Source organism: Bactrocera neohumeralis, chromosome 2 (assembly GCF_024586455.1).
Source record: "Bactrocera neohumeralis isolate Rockhampton chromosome 2, APGP_CSIRO_Bneo_wtdbg2-racon-allhic-juicebox.fasta_v2, whole genome shotgun sequence".
Taxonomy (NCBI): domain Eukaryota; kingdom Metazoa; phylum Arthropoda; class Insecta; order Diptera; family Tephritidae; genus Bactrocera; species Bactrocera neohumeralis.
Window position 1 is genome coordinate 88,317,498 of NC_065919.1, and position 20,639 is coordinate 88,338,136.

A 20,639-nucleotide genomic window follows, 5' to 3' on the forward strand; every position below is an offset into this window, starting at 1 on the left:
ATGAGGAGGATACTTAAAGCAATATGAGCATTTTTCACGCTTATGCGCACGGCATATTAGTTTGCTTTCGGGCGCACTATCCCGCCAGCAGTACAGCATAACTGCAAATATGTATGTCCGTCCGAATGCCGTTACAGATGACGTTATTGGTCAAACGTCAAATGTGCGAGTATGCTCCAGGGAGTGGGGTGTGCCCAAAGAGATGGATCGCCAAAAAAGAAGCGTAGAAAAAATACTGTTTATATGAGAAATGAAAAAACGAATTCGTATAAACAGCTGAAGGTAGAAATCACAGACAAAAAACGGTTATTAAAGATACGGTCGTTGCGCTCGGGCGTGTTCGCTGCCTTTTCGCATGGAACTGCATATTAGTTTGTTTAGCAAATGCTCACCTCAAGCTCTGCCGAGCACCCGGCGTGGCGTAATGAGAAAAAATGACCAATTTCGCGAGGGTTGTAGTGCGAGCGACAGGCGTTGCTGGCGCTTTTGCGAGGGTGTACTGTGTGGGTTGCGCCTCACACATGCCACAGACAGCACACATGTGCATTTTTCCCAACTTTATATGCTTTTTTTTACTGCTTACAGCACTTTTAGACAGGTTTTATTAAAAGAAAAAACTTGCGAAGCCAAAACATCAAATCATAATTTATGATCATAGCAGGCGATAATAATGTCTGTGAGTGGAGGTACAACGCAATAACTCGAGGCCAAGTAGGCTTAGTTCGTAGAAAAGTTCCCAGTTTATGATAAGAGCCGCAGCATCAACCTCGCAGGGAAAACGCCTGTGCCACCTTACTTATCAGCAGCACAGCACAGGGGCGATTGTTAGGTGCGTACATGTGCATGTCTTCGCGGAGTACATACTCGTATCTGTGCTTCGGATATTTGTTTTTCCACTTTGCTGCTCACTTTTACGGCCAGCCGCAGTGGGCGTATCTTTCGTGTATGTTTTTTCATTAATTCGCTTATCATTATGTTGAAAAACAGCCATTTCATGCCTTATCGTCGGCCATACATAAAACGAGTTTGTGTGCATGTGTGTGTGTGATGCCCTCCACTAAACAAGCGACTTATATTTCATAATTTCCCTTGCCGCTGCCGTGCGCTTATCGCCAACTATTGCTACGCATTGTATCGCACAATAAACAATCGAGAGTTATGACTGTGTCTGAGTGTTAGATAAGAAGTAAAAAAACAACTACAATATCTACAATAACAATAGGCTGCTCTGAGCACAACTAGTGCGGCCAGCCAGCAGGCAACCGACGGTAAGACAATTGCTGATAGGCTCGAAGTAGCGAGCGGAACAAGTGGAGATTACTCGCGGTATGATACTCGTACGCAGTTTCCAACCACAACTACAACTAAAAAATGAGGCGCACAGCTCCAATCACCGCTTTAGACTTTGTACGGTGCTGGCGAAATGGTGACCTGACGGTAGGTACCAACTAACAAGCATCGTTGTGCGCACACATATTTATTCAGCGTGCATTGGTGTGTGTAGAAAGCGGAGTCGGTTCGTATTTTAGTATTTTACTGTTTTTTATTTTCGTTATATATTATTTTCTATTGCGTATTTGTTTACGCCTATCTTTTAGACTTCGTACTGATGTACATATATACATATGTATATGTGTATATAGTAGGAGTGAAGGGTTTGCATGGATATGTAAGATCATTCACTCGAACGGTGTTGTAATCTCACGAGATGGTTTTTTTCGTTTTTTTAGGTTAAAGATATTGAAGTCCTTATCTTTTAAGTTTAAAAGAAGAATATGTTTTCAATATTTCAAAATATAATTTTTAGAATATTTTTCTGTTATCAAGTACATACATACATACATGCATACATATGTATATACATATTATATAAAATTTATCTAAACATATACATAGGTACATATATCTATACATATAGCTACATATATGTATAGATATATAATATTATTCTCAAAGACAGTTCCTTCTAAGATGTTTTACTGTATTCTGCTTGCCTTCATCGCCACCAACTGTGCCGCATGGTATCTTACTTCGCCATCAAGCAGAACTTCAATCAAAATCATTCTTTCACATTTGACTTTTTATGCCTTCTTCAAGTGGCAATTTATGCCTACGTTGTTAAGGTTTACTTGGAAGTATCTTACACATACATATATTATATACATACATACTATGTATTCTTCTTCCCGTTACTCATTAGTTAGGTAGCAATGATTGCTTGTGAGACAAAGGAGCTTCTTTGTTTCACTTGTTAGGTTCACATATATACATACAAACATTGCTTCGACGCCAAAACAAAGTTAAAATGGCGGCTTTGAAAGTTCAAGTCTTACTGATTTACATACATACATATATTAAATTTGTTTGTACTCACTTGGTTTGACGTTTGCGTCTGCGCACTGGGCGAATGCAGCACCTCGTGCTTCTCCAGCTGTTCGCGCGTCTGGAATGTCGCTGGGCATTGTACGCAGTGGTAGGCAGGTTCGCTGCCGCCGATCGAACCGGGGCTTGAGGTTGAGCGCGCCGCGTCCATGTCGTAGACGCTGCCGGCACCACCGCCATTGTGGCTGCCCGCCAGCGCATGCGCGGCCGCATGATGTCCGTTGTTGGCCAAGGCCAGCAACTGGCTGGTGGGTGAGGTGTGTGCAGTTGGATTGGAGGCCACACCGACGCCACCTCCACCAGCTCCCATACCGCCGTTATGCAAGCCGTTGTTCGCACCGTTTTGCTGCTGCTGCGCTTGCATCGCGGCCATGGCAGCCATTAGTTGCGCCGCAGCTGGCAGATGAGGATGCATGCCATGTGGATGTGTGAGATGTGGCGGTAAAGGCGGTAGTTGGTGTTGTGCAGCGGCTGCTGCTGCTGCCGCCGCGGCCGCAGCTGCGGCGAATGGCGATGTGGCAGCGCTGAGATCGTTCGGTGGTGTGGGCGAGACGGTGGGCGTGACATTTGGTATCATATTTGTTTGCTGTTGCTGTTTGCTTGGCTTGGTATCGGGTGAGTTGGAGTTGTTGAGCGCGGTGTTGGTGGAATTGTGGTTGGTAGCGCCCGGTGTTGCCGGTGAACGACGCTCGTATTCAATATTTGTAATACTATTGTTATTATTTTTAATATTGCTATCGTTGTTGTTATTACTATATTGGTTTGGCGAATTTGTAAACTTTATATTGCTGCTGTTGCTATTGCTATTACTGCTGTTGTCGTCGTTATCCTCGTGGTCGTCGTCAATATCGACGATGCTATCTTGTGCGTAAGATTGTTGGAGTTGGTGAAGGTGCTGTTGGTGGTTGTGTAGCTGATGGTGGTGATTGCGGTGGTGGTAGGCAAGACTGGATGGAACATGTTCTGAATTAAGTGTCTCATGTGGATGTTCGCAGGCGATGTGTTCGCTCAAAGACTGCAAGTAAGGGAAGATATTGAAGGCGCTAATTAGTTGGTGGAATAATATACATATAAATTTAAGAATTTCAGAATAACTTCCGTATATTCTTTAATTTAGCCGCTTTTGATATTTTGTTTTTCCTAAAATTGCTAAAGTTCTTTTCGATGAAATTACTTACCTGAAACCCTAGTCGCTTGGGGCATTGCGGGCATTTCACCATAAAATCTGTGTGTGGTGAAATCGGACCCGGCATGGAGGTGTTCTCCTCCTCAGCGTTACTGCTGCTCTTCGAACTGTTTTGGTGGTGTGGATGGTGTAAACTGGATGCCAATGAGGGAACTGCAATGAAGAAAGAGATCATTTAATATAGAAATATAAAGAAATGAGAGAACTATAAGAAGTTAAATTAAAAATCGCTAAGGTTAAAGTTATTAGTAATTAAAAAATATTTTCGGTATTTTCATATTTTTATTTAATAGGAATTTATATTTTTATATGTATTTTGTAGCTTTTATAAATAATCAGCATTGACTCATTCTTTAGAAATTTACCTCCATATATGTGCATACATATGTACATATGTATACCATATACATATTAATAAAAAGAATTCCACGCAAAGAACTTATTCAAGGCATTCAAGCTAAGCTCACAACACCAAAAATTCAGCCGAACGCCATTTTAATTCCCGTGTATCGTGTTTTTGTTTCGTTTACCTTCTTCGTGCGGTTGTTTGGTGAGCTCGTACCTCATTTTGTGCCACCACCAATTAAGCGACCGTTAGCGAACCAAGAGAAGTGAGTAACATAAAAAAATGTGGTAAACAAAAAACTCGCGAATGAACTGTGAAGGTCTGTGCGACTTGGAAACAACTACAAAAACTTCAACGCTAAACGAAAAAATAATTAATAAAAGCAAATTAAGTGTAAAAGATATTTTTCAAGCGATAAGTCATTAAACGAATTTGTAGCCGACACTCGTCGAATGTACCGGTGCATGAGTGTGTGGTGTGGCGGGTTTGTACCAGCAGATAAGCGGCCAATGAGATTGAGCCGGAGAGCGAACGTTGAAACGAGAATGCCACACAAACGCTTGGCAACGAGTTAAAAAGTTGTTGGCTTTTAGAATAAAAATGTGTGAGTGTGTGCGTGGAGACGTTTAATTGGAATTTCAGCGGTTTTACCTAACTGCTTGCGGATTATGGAAGAAACTAAGTTTATAAATAAGCAAGTTCGCGTTTAAAGATTCTTGCAAACCACAGAATTTGACCTTTGTTTTTATCGCTTTTATTTGATTCTTCGCAATTTTTCCATGAAAATGAAGCAAAAGTCAAGAATATATACCCTCACATGTGTGTTACATAAATGTGCGCATTCTTAGCGCAACAACAATCAGCGGTGGCAGCGCACTTTGCACTTCGCTTCAAGCGAAAACTTATCAGTTTTATGCGCACAAAAGTCAGGGATGGCTGCGAGATCAACTCTTTCTGTATTTCATGCTTGGATTATTCCAAGTGAATCTTCGTGCACACATGTAGGTACATATGTGTGTATATATTAGTTGTGTGCCTATAACCCAACTGTTGCACGAAACTATAATTATATAGCCCAGCAAGCCATTATATGAGCGTCCATACATAAACACGCCCAAATACATGCATACATACATATCTACATACATATATTAACACTTGTGTATTAGTGTGTTTCTGACAGGCAATATATGTATGTATATATGAAAGGTACACATATCACTTGTTTTTTACCCTGGTACATAAGCATGATGATGATCTCATCGTTAGGTCTCCGCTCCAGGTCTCTAGCTATACACAAACAACAACAATCATGTGAATAACAACCACCAGCAATCAGACAAGACAGTACGATAGACAGACAAAGTACTTAAAGGCAAGAAATTCTTGGTTGATGCCAAAGCAAACGTGAGCTGAGAACTCGTCTTCGAACAGGGCGAAATTAAGAGAGGAAAAAATTCAACTATAAAAAGTAATAATAGCAATAGTGTGGCTTTGAAAGGCAATGCTAGTAACAGCGACAAGAGCAGGTTGTGGAATATTCATGTTCAGGTATTAAGCGCCGGGAAACGGTGTTGGAATATTCAGTTTTAGGTACAAAGCTAAAGTTAAAATTTTCAAGCGAGAATTGTCGTTACTGTTTCTACCAATTGGGGCTGCGTTCTCAAAAAAAAAAACAAATCTTTTCAAAAGTATTCAATTTAAAAACAAAAAATATTCAACTATGTTGCCTGATATGAAGAAATATGAAATACAATAAAAGCATCGCCTTCTAGGCAAATAAGCTAAATTCTGTAAATTTTTTACATTATTTTCCAAGACTGTTGAGCGGCGAACAGAAGGCAACAAATCACAGTGAGTCAGTGTACCTTTTGTTGTTTGCTTGAGCGTAGGTAAGCGAATTGTTAAAGAGCAGAGCAGCGCGGCTTTGGGGCTGGGGCGAGTGAGAGAGAGATGCAGAGCAATGGTTGATGTGTGCGTGACCAATTGCACTGGTATAGGTGTGAGTGAGTGAGTGAGCACAAAGAAACCAGCAGCGAAACGCCACACAATGACGGTTAACTGGTTAAAGTGGCACCAACAACAAAAACAACAACGACAACAAATAAAACGGAGAGCAAGATATCCGTAAAAAGTAGTAAAAGTCAAAATGGTGCACAAAATGGAGTTTCCAGCGCTAGAAATGGAGCTTGAATCCCACGAATAAAGCGCGAGTATTCAAGCGGAGCAACTTGCGGCATTTCTGTTTGTGTGTGCGTGTGCTGCCGAGTAGGTATGCTGCATTAATTTCAATTAAAGTGAATACTTCACGTAACGAGCTGTAGTGTCGCCGCCAAGTAGGTAATGCTGAGCGGAATTCTGTTGCAACTAGCAATTGCGCTTCACGCAATGCAGCTGCGAGAGTAATATTTGTACAGCTTCTGTTATTTTTTACGAGCTCTTATCACTTCGATCTCATTAAGGCGCTGCTTTGTGGCTATTAAAAGAAATTAATTTCGTTAAAGTTTTATTAAAAGTGCGATGGAGGGCAATTGTGTCCTCGCTGCTACGTGTCTGCGTGTGTTTTTTTTGTTGACTGCCGAGACACTAACAAATGCGTTTCTTCAAGCAATTGCCACTCTCCCAAGTGACACAAGCAATTTGCGTGCTTTCTTGTAGCTTGCGGTGCCTCATGCAAATACACAGACACACACCATTGTGCCACATGTCTGTTGCAAGGCTTCGTAAAATGTTCCATTCCCACTCGTGTGTGTTTTTGTTAGTTGTTGCTATTGTCATTTGATAGTTTACCTTAATTTACCTCAATTAACCGTAGGCAGGCTGGCAGACAGGCAGCAACAACAACCGCAGCCACAATTTATTGATCAACGTGCGTAGCGGAGGCTGATGACTGCTGGCCACAACAACAACAAACATACACACAAGCACATAATTCATAGTAGAGGCATTTATTTATTAGTGTTGTTGCTGTTGTTGCAATAGTCACAGACAACGCTGTTCAACGACAGATTTGACACTTGTACATGTGTGTGTGTGGAATATTGTCATGACAGCAGCAATAATCAAAAAATAAGAAATCAAAATCTTCAGCAATCAACAATGTTGAGGCAAAAAACATGTTGATACCTTTTGGGAGCTTGTGTTGTTAATTGCGTGTCAGTATTATTGCTATTGTTGTCATGCCGTGCATTTGTGTGTGTGCTTGTTGTCGGCGCTTTCTTCTTCATCTTCCATGCAACCGTGATAACCGCAATGCTGTTGCTGTAGCGCTATCCCAAGCTTGGGCAGTTTACTATACAGCGCTTTTTTGTTGTTCTCGTTTTCATTTTTCTATTCGTTGTTGTTGTTGCGATTGCTGCTGGGTCGTTGATTGCATTTGAAGTGCAACGTTTACAATTACAATCGTTATTATGGCTGTGGCAATTGTGCGCACATTGTTGTTGCTGTTGTTGTTGTCATTGTTATTGTATTTATGATTGGAGCAGCCGTTTAAGCTTTGAACGTTGAGTGAATGAATGCAACTGTTTGTTGTGGCAACATGCAGGAATGCGTTTGTATGTGTGAGTGTGTGAGCGCTTGGCGTCATCAAGAGTTCGTTGTACCACAGGGAAGAAATTATTTTCACTTTCTTTACGAAATGATGGAATTTGTGCAATTACATATTTATTTATGTACAGACATAGTATGTACATACAAACATACATATACGCGTTTGTAGTTTACTGTGGAAAAATACAGCGAAATACATAGTTTCATATAATGAAAATATATAGAATTTAATTTAAAATAATTAATAAATAAACAAGACGAAACGTTAACTTCGGTTACATCGACGCCATAATACCCTTTACAGTTGCATAAAAGGGTATACAAAGCCTTGATTTTGATTTTTAACGTTCAGTTTGTATGGCAGCTATGTATATGACATAGTGATCCGATCTGAACAATTTCTTCGACGATTGTAGCTGGGCCTTGGACAATTATCTGTGCCAAATTTCTTGAAGATACCTTGTCATAGAAAAAAGTTTCCATACAAGAACTTGATTTTGAACGTTCAGTTTGTATGGCAGTTATACGATATAGTCGCCTGATATCTTCCGTTCCTACAAATGATCTGTTTCTTGGGGAGAAAAGGGCGCGTGCAAAATTCAGAGCGATATCTCAAAAACTGAGAGACAAGTTCGCATATCTGCTCGTCAAGTTGATGCTATTGGGTGTTACAAACATCGTGGCAAACTTAATGTTTAGGAGCTAAATCGACTTAGCTCGTCACACTGATAATTTACATGCTCATACATATGTACATGTACTTATTATATGGTTGCCGATAATAAATTTTTGTGAGTTTCCTGAAGATAGTTCGTGTAGGGTATTATCCAGAATATTTCAAATTCCTACAAACAAACATACATGTATAATGTATGTCAAATATAACATGTTTCTTAAACATTTTACGATTTTCAATTTCCAAAATAAATCTGTCATATTTAAACGAGGACTTCGTTGACACGCTATTTGTCAAGAGACGACCTTGAAAACTCAAAGCTTGCACGTGGTATAATTTTCCTTAGCTAATTGCGGGAATTTGTGAAATTGAAACCAAATTTTTAGCCAACTTTGTGTCAAAATCAACGGCGTTGGCAAAAAAAAGACATGCCATCCATTTGACAGGCTGCTGTCATTAAAAAATGCTCACACAATTTAGGTGCTGACACTTAAAAATTACCGTCTTTGCAACAGGTATGTGCTAAGCAATGGCGAGCTATGCAGGAAATCGCTAATTTTAAACATTTCGCCAGCGACGGAGAAAATAAAAATGATGTCTCCAAAATTTAGTTAAAAATGACGAAAGCGCCGCACGTCGAACAGCTTGGCGCGTCAACGCACCTGTTGTGTTGACACACGATTTTTGCTTGGTAACGCTTGCGAAATGCTGCTCGCTCACCTTCGAGCGCTTTTAAAATACATTATTTTCCAATTTTCTTTTGTATTTTTTATTAACCTCGTCGTCGTGTGTGGATTTTACTGCATAGAGGATCATAACATTTTTAAATGCCAATAAAATGCTACTGCAATTTGTCAAATTCTAAGTGTGAAGTAAATAAATTAATATTATTATGAGATGACCGAACTTTGGCGTGGCCGCTAATTTACTAGCGTCAAGTGGGTAAAGTAGTAAAACTGGCGAATGTGCCTGTAAATCACCGACATCGCGCCGACTGAGCCAAAATGCACAGCCAGACTTGTGGAGGCGGTATCTAATACCGTTATCTAAGCAATTACGCCGAAATGGTCCGTTGCAAACGCTCATAAAATCGGGAAAATCAAACAGAAGAAAAGCGTATATTAATTTTCTCGTCCGGCCACCGTCACAACATCCGGTGTGTTTAACGTGGGTACCTGCTGACGACAGCCTTACTTCACAGCGGATCAAAATAATGCGTTGATCAGCGCCCTGAGAACGCTAAGCATTTTCAGTACCAATTGCCAGAGTGGCATGGACACACTAACCACCTTGGTCGGGTTCGAGGCCCATCTAAAACCTCTGCCGTGCTTTGGGTCCGGCACCCGGTTGCAATGCAACTCCAAGATCAGTTCTTCCCGCATTTGGGTTTTAACCACAACCACCACGAATCTCCACAAAGGGCCAAACCCAATGAGCATATTGGAGTTACTTCCAAGGGCTACTGCTCCCCGTGGTACCAGAATTAAGTCTCCGGTCAGACCTCGTAGCCGAAGCTACTACCAGTTGAGCTTCCATACTGCTCTGAACTGGTGGCTAGGATATTAGTCGCCTCTTACGACAAGCATAAAGTTGGGCAAGAATGCGAGGAGTGCGGATGGTTAAGCCAATTTGGCTGCTGCACGGTCTTGTCAGCGGTTAATCTCATTGTTTTGTTTCGTTTCATGCGGCGTTTTTATGCCGTTATAATTTGACGCTGACGTTGCAAATGTTCTGTATCTTCAATTGTCATAGTTTCTTATTTACTTCCAGTTTTTTTGTGGATATAGCTTAGGCAAATCCGCTCGGCCGGCACATACGAACTCGCAGCAGTTCCAATTCCACGTTCCGGCCACATTCCGCTTGTTTGCCATATATTTTATTGGTGCGGGTTAACATAAAAAGCGCTCGTAAAGGTGCCAGTTTATTGACCACACGGAGAAAAACGACTTCAGCAATGAGCTGTGAAGCAATGGGCGCTGAAAGCAACACCAACAAACAACGACATGCACGTACAGTGGGCGTAGCGGACAAGTGAAACGTGTGGAGGAGAACATGCGTTGCCCGCCTGGTAGGTTTAGCGCACGTCCGCCGCCAAATCTCTTGCGGCCATGTTCGACAAGCAACGGTATTTAGGAAAATTATGAGCGAAATAAAATTATTAAACAATGGACAGGCATAAAAGTATAAAATATATGTTTAAACAATTAAAAAGCGAGCGAACTTTTAAATAAACAAGTTGTTTCTGTCCTGATTTTGTTTTTGCTGCGCTCATTTATTGCTGTTGTTGTACAAGTAGCAGAAAAACATTAAAAGCTTAAATATGTTTTGGCTTTGTTGGTTTTGTTTTTGTATTTGCGGTTTTTCACCGAATGAAAATGACAAAAACGATAATTGAGTTTGACGTGAATATAATTGGTGCGAAGAAAGTGTAGTTTGTAAACGAAAAACTAGCACAACGAAGTCCCAAACTAATAAATAACAAATAACTGTGTTAGCTTTAATGGCTGAGAAAATTTCCAAAAATAATTGGAACGAATTCAATGGTCATTTTAATGAATGGGAAGATTAATGAAATTATTTTAAGGGGCATACCTAGTGTGATCGCCTAAAAAAGGTGATTTTTGGGTGTTTTTTAAAGGGTTTACATGGGTTTACGGGTTTCAAAAAATCGATTTTTTTATTGTCTTATTAAACCTTTAGAATATTTTTCTACGTTTTCAAGTTGATCCGAGTAATAGTTTCGGAGATACAGCCTTGAGAACTTGTGCGCTCGAGCGCTAGCTAGGCTAAGTGCACTGTCTTTAAATGTGTTTTTCTTGAATCTGAGGTTTTGAAGTCTGTTGGCAAGATTTCTCGAGAACTGAGATCTTCATGAAATTTTACACAGGTCTTTGGGATACAATTCTTAAAGATTTTGACAACGGACTTTTTTCGATTACAACTATTTGAAAAAAAAAATGTCGCGAAATTTTAATTTTTTTAAGAATGTCTGCCAAAAATCCATTTTTCAGTTTTTTTTCTTTATCCAAATTTTAAGTTTAGGTTTAACTAAAACACGTATTTTTTCACTTTAGATGATCTTGTAAGGAGTTATCTTGCCAACGTGGGCGCAGCTTTTTTCCGAGTGGTCAACGGAAATGGCCGGGTTTAAAATATATATTTTTCAAAAATTTCAGAATTTCTTTGTTAGTAGTGTATGTTTGTAATAATAAAAAATTCTCATAAAATATTTTATTTTTTATATGAAAAACAATTGTTGACAAAGACTGTTTTTTATCCGAGGAAACCCGAACAAACACAAACTAAAGGTTAAGTAGTGATTATTTTATACAGCTTCTTCTTCTATAAAATTTTCATACTTATTCTTCTTAATTGGCGTAGAAACCGCTTAAGCGATTATAGCCGAGTTAACAACAGCGCGCCAGTCGTTTCTTCTTCTCGCTACGTGGCGCCAATTGGATATTCCAAGCGAAGCCAGGTCCTTCTCCACTTGGTCCTTCCAACGGAGTGGAGGTCTTCCTCTTCCTCTGCTTCCCCCGGCGGGTACTGCGTCGAATATTTTCAGAGCTGGAGTGTTTTCGTCCATCCAGACAACATGACCTAGCCAGCGTAGCCGCTGTCTTTTAATTCGCTGAACTATGTCGATGTCGTCGTATATCTCGTACAGCTCATCGTTCCATCGAATGCGGTATTCGCCGTGGCTAACGCGCAAAGGACCATAAAAATTTTCATACACTGTCTAATTAACTTCTCAACTTAAATCTAATAGCTGCTTTGGTTTTCAAAAGATGTATTTGTATATAAACTCCAACCAAACCAAATGTTAGAACAGAATTCTCCTTAGTGAGCTTACGGAGATGAAAGCCTGATGGCTTTTAAAACATTTTAGACGATATAAGTATAAGTATAAAACTGCTTTAATCACGAGAGTGCAAAATTTTTGATTGCAAATATCTATGGCACACTTCGTTAGAATTGGTACTCTTCAGCAAACTTCGGTATTCTGCGGTCACAAGAGCATACAAACTTGTACATACATAAGTACATTTGTGCATTTTTCATTGGATCATAAATTTCAATTATGTACGTCCAAATATTCCAAGACTTATCAATCATACTCAATTGATATGTATGTATCAACCAAAATTAGTATGTGTGAATGCGAGGAATTTGAAGAAACTTCACACCAAAAACAAATAGAGGGCTGAGAGGTATTCAAGCGCGTCTGCAAGCGGTGAATTAAGGGGCGTTTGACAATATCAATTGTAATATTTTATTAAAATTTTGTTTTTATAAATTGTTTAACAAACTATTATCACACTTTTATTTTTTTATTATTTTCTTAATAAGTATTTTTTCCGAAATTTTATTTCTCTCTTCCTTTAACTGTAAATTACACTTTTATTAGCTGATTTGACTGTATGTTTGTATGTAACTACATATGTATAGTTGTAAATTTGATGCAACAACAAATTACACAAACAAAATGATCGTTTAATAGTTATATAACTTTTTCATTTAGGCAACAACACTTTTTATTTCAAATTGATTGAGCTAAATGAACGGCTGACACACTTACACTTCGGCGCTACAAATTAAGGAAAAAATGAACGGTTAACTAAAAAACAACAAACTACACCGGAATGTACGCTTGTATGTGAATTGATGAAAAAAATTAATAAAAAGCAGAAGTCACCACACTTGTTGCGCCGAAGCGGGAGCGTGGTGGACGGAGACAGGGCTGCAAACGGCAAAATAGGTAAATCATCAAATGAAATATTCATTAAAGCGTTTTGATGACACGAGAAAAACGTGTGCGTGTGTCGGATATTATTATAACGGCACTTTATAGGCATATCAATACAAAGCCACTTTCAGTTCGCCTTTGAAGAATGCCAGCCAAAGTGCTAGTTGGGGATCTACATACACACATACATACATATGTGCTACATGCATTGCCTACATATGTATATTTGTATATATGAACATATGTATGTATGTACAATAATTCTAAGTGTTTCAATATTTGTTTGTATGTAGTTGTATACGAATTTATTTACGCGTGTGTTTTCATTTGATTGAAGAAAATTGTTTATAGCGTACGAGAAAATGTCATAAAGCGCAATGTGCCGGCAGCAATTAACCTGATTATGCAATTAAAAGCACCGCACACATTGCTTCGATGTGGTCTACTGACCGCAGCCGTCAGGCGACACGTGTTGCACAACAGCAATAATCATGGCACATAGGTGAGTTCAGCGAGATGACTAGGAAAGTCCACAAGTCCAACTTCCCAGTGGAAAAAAATTATGCAAATTTTAATGGAATTTAGTGCGTTCGGTGTCACCCTGTATTAACTGTCACTACATTTTGCCACTTCCGTAAGTGACTGCACGACGTGCAAAAATGTTATTATCACATGATCATCATGTGACAACATTAACGTGTGTGTGTAAATTTGAGTGTGGCATTCTCCATTCAGCGGTAAGCGCATAAATTGATTTCCTTGATTCGCTGTTTTCGTGAGTCAGGTCTCATGTGCTTGCTCAATAACGCTCAAATTGCCTTTGATGGATGCCATAAATTATGGGGACTTAAGCGAAATGCTTAGAAAAAGAAAATCATAAGATTCAAAGATGACTAAGCAGAGAAGCGCTCTCTTCCTTTCTTTATTTTAAGTCCATTTTATAAAAAAAAAAATAAATAAATAATGAAAAATAATAATATATAAAAAATAAGAAATAAAATAAAAATAAAAAAAAATTAAAAAAAGAACAATAAAAAAATAAAATAAAAAACTTGTAATATAATTCCATTTTATAAAAATAAAATTAATTTAAAAAAATAATAAAATAAAAAAATAATAATAAAATAAAAAAAATCACTGTGTCACTCTGTATCGATTCCCTTTTGCTCTAATCCGAATTTTTAATATTACTAATTGAACTAATTAATTGCAGTATAAAATTATTTTATATAATGATTACATTTTTAATTATTTATTTATTTATTTTTTTCATGGCGCTCAGTCTGGCTGGAGATAATCCAAATTATCGGAAGTTGTAAAACTTACCTCATCATTATCCATAATTACAAAAACAAATAAGAAAAATTAAATTTATTTCCATTCTCACAAATATTTAATTTTCCTAAATATTTATATAACAGCACCGCGGTAATCAATTACAAATACTCAATTATTACAAAGTAATGTTCGAATGATATTTATTCACCTGCTAAGTACTTTAGTCAAAAAGCGAATATTGTGTACATTAACTGCAATTACAACAACAGCAACAACATAAGACCATATAACAAACACAATTACTGGCGAAACACATTAAATGGCAGCACAAAAACGCATTTGCATCAATATTCAAGTGCATGTGAAATTAAGCCATAAATTAAAGGACTTAATTACCGACATTACTATTGAAAATTAAAGCATTTGCATAAATAATCAAATAATAATGATTATGCCTTTTTTCGTTGCATTCGCGCGATCGCTCGCATTTGGTGCAGAAATGAAAAGTGGCGCACGCCGCCAAAGCAGCAGCAAAGCCAACACAGCTCACAACACCGACAACAACAAAAACAACAAACGAGGGAAGCAAATTCATGCGAAACTATTAGTAGTTTTGCGCAAAGAGTACATTTGCAAAAATTACACAAATAAAAGCAAATAAACAAAGTGCGCGCCGTCGCATATATGTGTATGTGTGTGTGTGCGGAAAGCAGCAATGCATTTTCAGAATATGCATTTGAAAGGCGTAATTTGTTAAAAACTAATGGAACAGCAGCAACGCTTGAATTATTACAACTGATTGCCGGGCGCTTTAAGCACACACACACATATATACATATATTCATTGATGGGTGCGTGTGTGTGTGTGTGTGAACGGTGCAGTGGTTTGATTTATTGGCGCATAATTCATTGAGCTCCACCTTTGTGTTTATTTGTTTATTATTTATACGCTCGGGGCCATAAACAAAGCGGAAATTGCAATACCTGTGAGAAAAATGCGAATTGCTAGGTAGGCCTACGCTTTTATTACTACAAAAGCACCAACAACAAACAACAAACATGTGTAGATAAACAAGCGCTCAGCTCAATATGCACAATAACTTCCAGTGGGATAAATGACGGCGTGCGCACATCTGGGCGGCGGGTGTGAGAACGCCACCAGCGGCAAGGGGGCTCAATCAAAATAAACAACGCGCCTGTACAGGTTTGTAAGTGCATGCGGCACGTTGCTGGGTAGTGAGCAGTATTAGAACATGATATTGCACGTTCACGCGCTTCTAATGGGAAGGTGCCATAAGACATCAAACCATTTGGAGCTTCCTTAGTTGTTGTTGTCGCTGGTGTTGTTTCGCTGTTTTTTAGTTCACGCGTTGGGGCATTAGCGTTGTCGGAAATTGTCGCACATAATTCACCAATAAGGTGCGAATTGATATTTTGAAAAGCATTAGTACTTAAATACAAAAACAAAATGTGTGCTGCGAAGATGAAAGCGACACTGTCGGCGACGAAATAAGGTGAGCACAGTGGGTCGGTAAGCGCAAAATGTTGAGGAATTTGATACAACGAAATGTTCTGTTTGCATATTTGTTATATCATTTAGGAAAATTATAAAAAGTGAAAAAAATTTTAAATTTATGAAATTAAAAAAAAAAAAATAAAAAAGTTTAAAAAAAAATTATTTCGAAAAAAAAAATACACAAAATAGTTTAAAAAATTTATAAATAAAAAAAATGCAAAAATTTATATTAGAAATTCAAAACTTTTAAAATTAAAAAAATTTATAAAATAAAAAAAATAGTTTCGAAAATAATTAAATAAAAAATAGAATTTCAAAACTGATTAAATTAAAAAAATTCAAAATTTATAATTTTTTTTTTTTTATTTAAAATACGCCTAAAATAAATGATACTAGTCAAAATTTTTATGTTTGACAAAATAACGACTTCCCAGAATGAAGTCGTATTCGTCGAAAAATCTTAAACAGAGTGGCTTAAAAGTCGAAATAATTATAAAAAATTACATTCCTTCGATTATTACCTGACAAATATATGTACATATCTATGAAGAACGTGAGAAAATTTGAAACGTGTCACTCTTGGCGTTTCGAACAAATTTTCTTGAGCGACTCAGGAAATAGGATTTCGAGATACATGTATGCTCATATCTTCGAAACTATTGCCGCATCAACTTCAAATATATGTACATCCGATATATGGTATATGCGAAACAGAAATCGATTTTGTTTGAAATTCCCAAATGACATTTAGCAATATGTACAATATTTCTGAGCAATCGCTGTTAAATCGACACACTGTGCGCCTACGCGAATCTTTCGCCTATACAAACACACACACACATTCTGCTTTGACAACTAGTTGATGGCATGGGAAAACTGTATGTATATTTATAGTTATTGCAGCAGGCAGCAGCGTTGCTCGTATTTCAGCGCAATAATTTAGTTAAATTGTTGTTGTTGCCTTTATAAATTGGCGCGTCTTTTGAGAATGCATAAATTTTGTTTGCTTAAATTTTTGCTTTGATTTCGCTTTTTACGAATTCTAACAAAAGAGAGCTTCTCCTCATTACGTGATGTTTCCCCCCCATTAATTCCTTGAGTTTTTCGCCGACTGAGGCAAATGCTGAATATCTCGTAGACTTTGTATTGTTAGACTTAAGCCATGCTATAATTCTTAACGAATTTATTATAATAGCTTTTACGAGCCAATAAAGGTGTGCGTGAAGAAATGTGATGTGGCGTAGGTGGGCGGGTGATGGCGCTGGCGGCGGTGACGCGCGGCTGTTTCACTCATATTTGCCTGCACGTCAAATCGGGCGGCGATGATAAATTCAAATAAAATAAACGAGAGCGTGTTATTATTTACGATTATGCGCCGTCGAACAGGTGAAAGGCAACAAAAATTAATTGTTGCACACAATAAAGTATATTTATGGATTTTTTTATTGTCATTGTTGTTGTTTCACGCTTTTTTTTTCTTTGATGGGCAACTCTGCCAAAGGTGACATTGAAATTTATTTTTGATGAGTTTAAGTTGGTGCAGCGGCAGCGGTGGCGACTTGTGTTGTAAAATGTGTTGCACGAAGCGAAGAAGCGTGAATTTATTGTTCAAGGTGATTTGGATGATTTATCATAACGCTTTTACGGATTTCCTTCGGTAATGCTGTGCTTAACATCTCACTACGGCGACACAAATACGCTGGAATGCAGGCCAAACGCAGCGCGCACACACACGCACGGCTCTTGCCGCCATTCGCCTTATTTAGCAGAGAACTCCCGGAGACTATTAAAATGCATGCAGCCATTTCTGGTGGCGCAGAAAAACTGTTCACACAAAGTCACGGCGAAAAATGAAGCAGAAAACGCCGAACCATGTAAATGCCATGCTCACAAGAGCAACAACTAAACCGAGCACTAAATAGAAGAAAGCGACTAAAAACATGCAAAAATGTAATGAAAAAATCACGCTTGCAATGGGAAAGCAAGACGGTCGGCAACAGCGCCAACTGGTACGGCTCGAGACGCTGCCTCAGCCGCCGACACTCAGCTGCACCACAAAGGGCACAGAAATGTGCATTTTTCATGCAGAACGTCATGGATGCAGATTTCTATATTTAGCAAGCGAACGGCTGAGCACCAGCGTCAGATTGACTGCGTGATGCACCTTTTGAAAATGGAGCCGCTGGCGGACGCAATGTGGCTACCTAAAGTAAATGAGCAAATATGTTGCATGTAATTCAAGCATGCATGCACCAACATATAAGTGTGAATGTGTGTGTGTATGTGCAGGGAATGGACAGACTGCAGAATGACTGCGGCTGAACAGCGTGAGCGAGCGGAAAAACACGGTCAAGGGGACTGCGTCAAGGAGCGCTAGTGTCTAACTAAAGGCGTTTGTGCGCGGTGGCAAAGTACATGCAACAAATATACTAGGATGTTTGTATATGTGTCAGCGTGGTGAAATTGGAATACAATGTTGAACAATACTTATATGCATAGCTCTCCACATATGTGCTTGAAATTATGTACATAGCCATACATACATATGTATATACATATATAAGTGTGTACATGTGCGCTGACGATAATTGACTTTTCAATGATGCCTTTAAGATTTCTCAAGCGGCGCACAGCGATCGCTTACCTAAGTCACCTTTCCGTTGCCCATTGTAAAGGTGGATTGCGGTGCCACTTGAGTGCCGCCATGTACGGCAAGCAGTTGGGCCGCATACATAAATACATGCGTACTTAAAGGCACATTTGTAGGTGAGTTCGTGTGCGTATGTAATCTCACGCGGTGCTATTGTGTCTCTAAATATAGCGCGTAGGCAGCAGCGAGGCATGAGTAAATACACAACTAATGCTCGGCTTTGACTGCGATTTGCCACAATGTACGAGTATTTGTTTTTATTGGCATTCGCCTTCATAAAAACAGCAGCAACACTTAAGACATATGCGTCTGTGTGTGTGTTTGTGTGTACTCACATGTGGGCCTTTGGAAACCCTCAATTACCTCCTACCTATGATTGTGCTATTGGAATGTCCAAATGCTAGGTAAATCATACCTACGCACATTAGTGGCCTCACATATGTATGTACGATATGCATGTTTCTGCGTGTATGTGTGCACATATGCGACTCATGTGTTTGCACGCTCGTGGGAGTGTAATTTCTGTGTTTGAAGTGGCATTGTTGCACAAATGTAAAATGAGATAATCGGTTAATGTGTGCGCCTAGGTAATGGCCAACCACGATCGGCAGTAAGAAAGTTATTGAAGTGAGAGGATTTTTTCAAATTGACTGCTGTGGCTAATGAAGGCGTAGAGGTGCAAACAAATGCAAATACATGCATAATGTTGCTTTAAGGCACTTCATATAAGCAATAGTACCTACAAAGCTTGCAGATTTTTTAATTGAAAAATTGTGGAATAAACATTTAAAATTTAATTCATAATGCCAAAAATTTATTATTTAATTAAAAAACGGAAATACATATAATTTATAATACCAAAAAATGGCCAATTAAAAAAAATAAATTTTAAAAATCGGAAATAAAACTCTTTAATCCGAAAATCGAAAATTTAATTTTAAAATCAGTACTAAAAATTTATAAATTTTTGTTTTGTATTTTGTATTTTTACATATTTCTAATTGAAAGAAACTATAATCAAGAGTAATTTAATGAAAATAAGCCAAAAAGAACTAAACTATTGATATTTTATTAAAAAAAAAATTCATTTTCATAAGATAGCCAAAATAATATGTGGATCACACAGTAAAAAAAATAAAAATAGTTTAAAAAACGTGTTTTTGCATTTTTAATTATAATTAATTTTTAAACAAGTGAGTAAACTCAAAATAATTTAAAAAATGCAATTTTGCACTTCTAATTATAATTAATTAAAAAAAATAATTATAAGTAAAAATTCCAAAAATCCATTTTTATAAATTATTTTGAGTTTGCTTATTTATTAAAAAATTAATACAAAAAAATTAATTATAATTATAAATTCAAAAACTCATTTTTTAAATTAATTAAAAAAATTAATTATAATTAAAAATGCAAAATTTTTTAAATTAATTATAATTAAAAATGCAAATTTTTTTAATTAATTATAATTCAAAATGCAAAAACACATTTTTTTAATTATTTTGAGTTACTTAATTAATTATAATAATAATAAGTTTTTCAATCCGAAATCTTTGATTAAAAATTATAAAATTATTTGTAATTAAGGTATTTTAAATTACAAAATAAAAAAGAAATTATTATTAATTGTTAATTAAATTATCTTCTTAATGTATTACTTGCAACGCTGCTACACCTACACATTTCATAGGACAAACATTCAGAAAAAATATCGCACTTGCGAAGGATCCTACTCCTCCCAACTTCATTGACACCTTCAAAATTATTAATAAATAATTTAATTACTATCTCCTAAATATATACATATATGTATATGTATGTATTAGATATCCGCGAAAATACCTTTAAAAACTAAAAACAAACGAAAGCTCAACCAGAAGCTTTTGTGAGTGGGAAATAACTTCGTTAAAAACTCCAATAGTGTTAAATGTGTAAAAACTCTATTTGGCAAATAGTAACGGTTGCAAAGCGGTATTTATTTTGGCATTTTCAGTCACAATTACAGTGCAATCGCAAGAAATTTATTGCAATTGAGCCGAAACGCGCCAAACGAAGTGCGCCGGCAAGCAAACCACACACAGTGTGTGCAAAAAGTCAGCCAACGGCACGGCGTCTGCTCCTTTTCACTGGTCGAGTGAGTTCGTGTTTGTGTGTGTATGGGAGCAATGGAAATTGTTTACATGTTAATTCGGCTTTGCGCAAAAGCAACGCCGCGCTCAATGGAAATTATGTGCAGAATCAGAAATGAAAGAATTCAAATAAAATAAACTTGCTCAATAGCAAACAAAATAAGTCAAATCAAACAAATA

At 37.6% G+C, this 20,639-nt stretch overlaps 1 protein-coding gene across 1 annotated transcript in view; it reads right to left on the bottom strand.

Moving 5' to 3' along the window:
* Positions 1-20,639, bottom strand: part of LOC126761831 (zinc finger protein 1) — a 61,877-nt gene that overhangs the window by 24,999 nt on the left and 16,239 nt on the right. Inside the window, exons 2-3 of the mRNA XM_050478245.1 lie at positions 3,561-3,721; positions 2,375-3,397 (exon numbers count right to left, since the gene is read on the bottom strand). Of these exons, the coding sequence (XP_050334202.1) occupies positions 2,375-3,397; positions 3,561-3,721 (1,184 nt within the window). The remainder of the gene's footprint in view (positions 1-2,374; positions 3,398-3,560; positions 3,722-20,639) is intronic.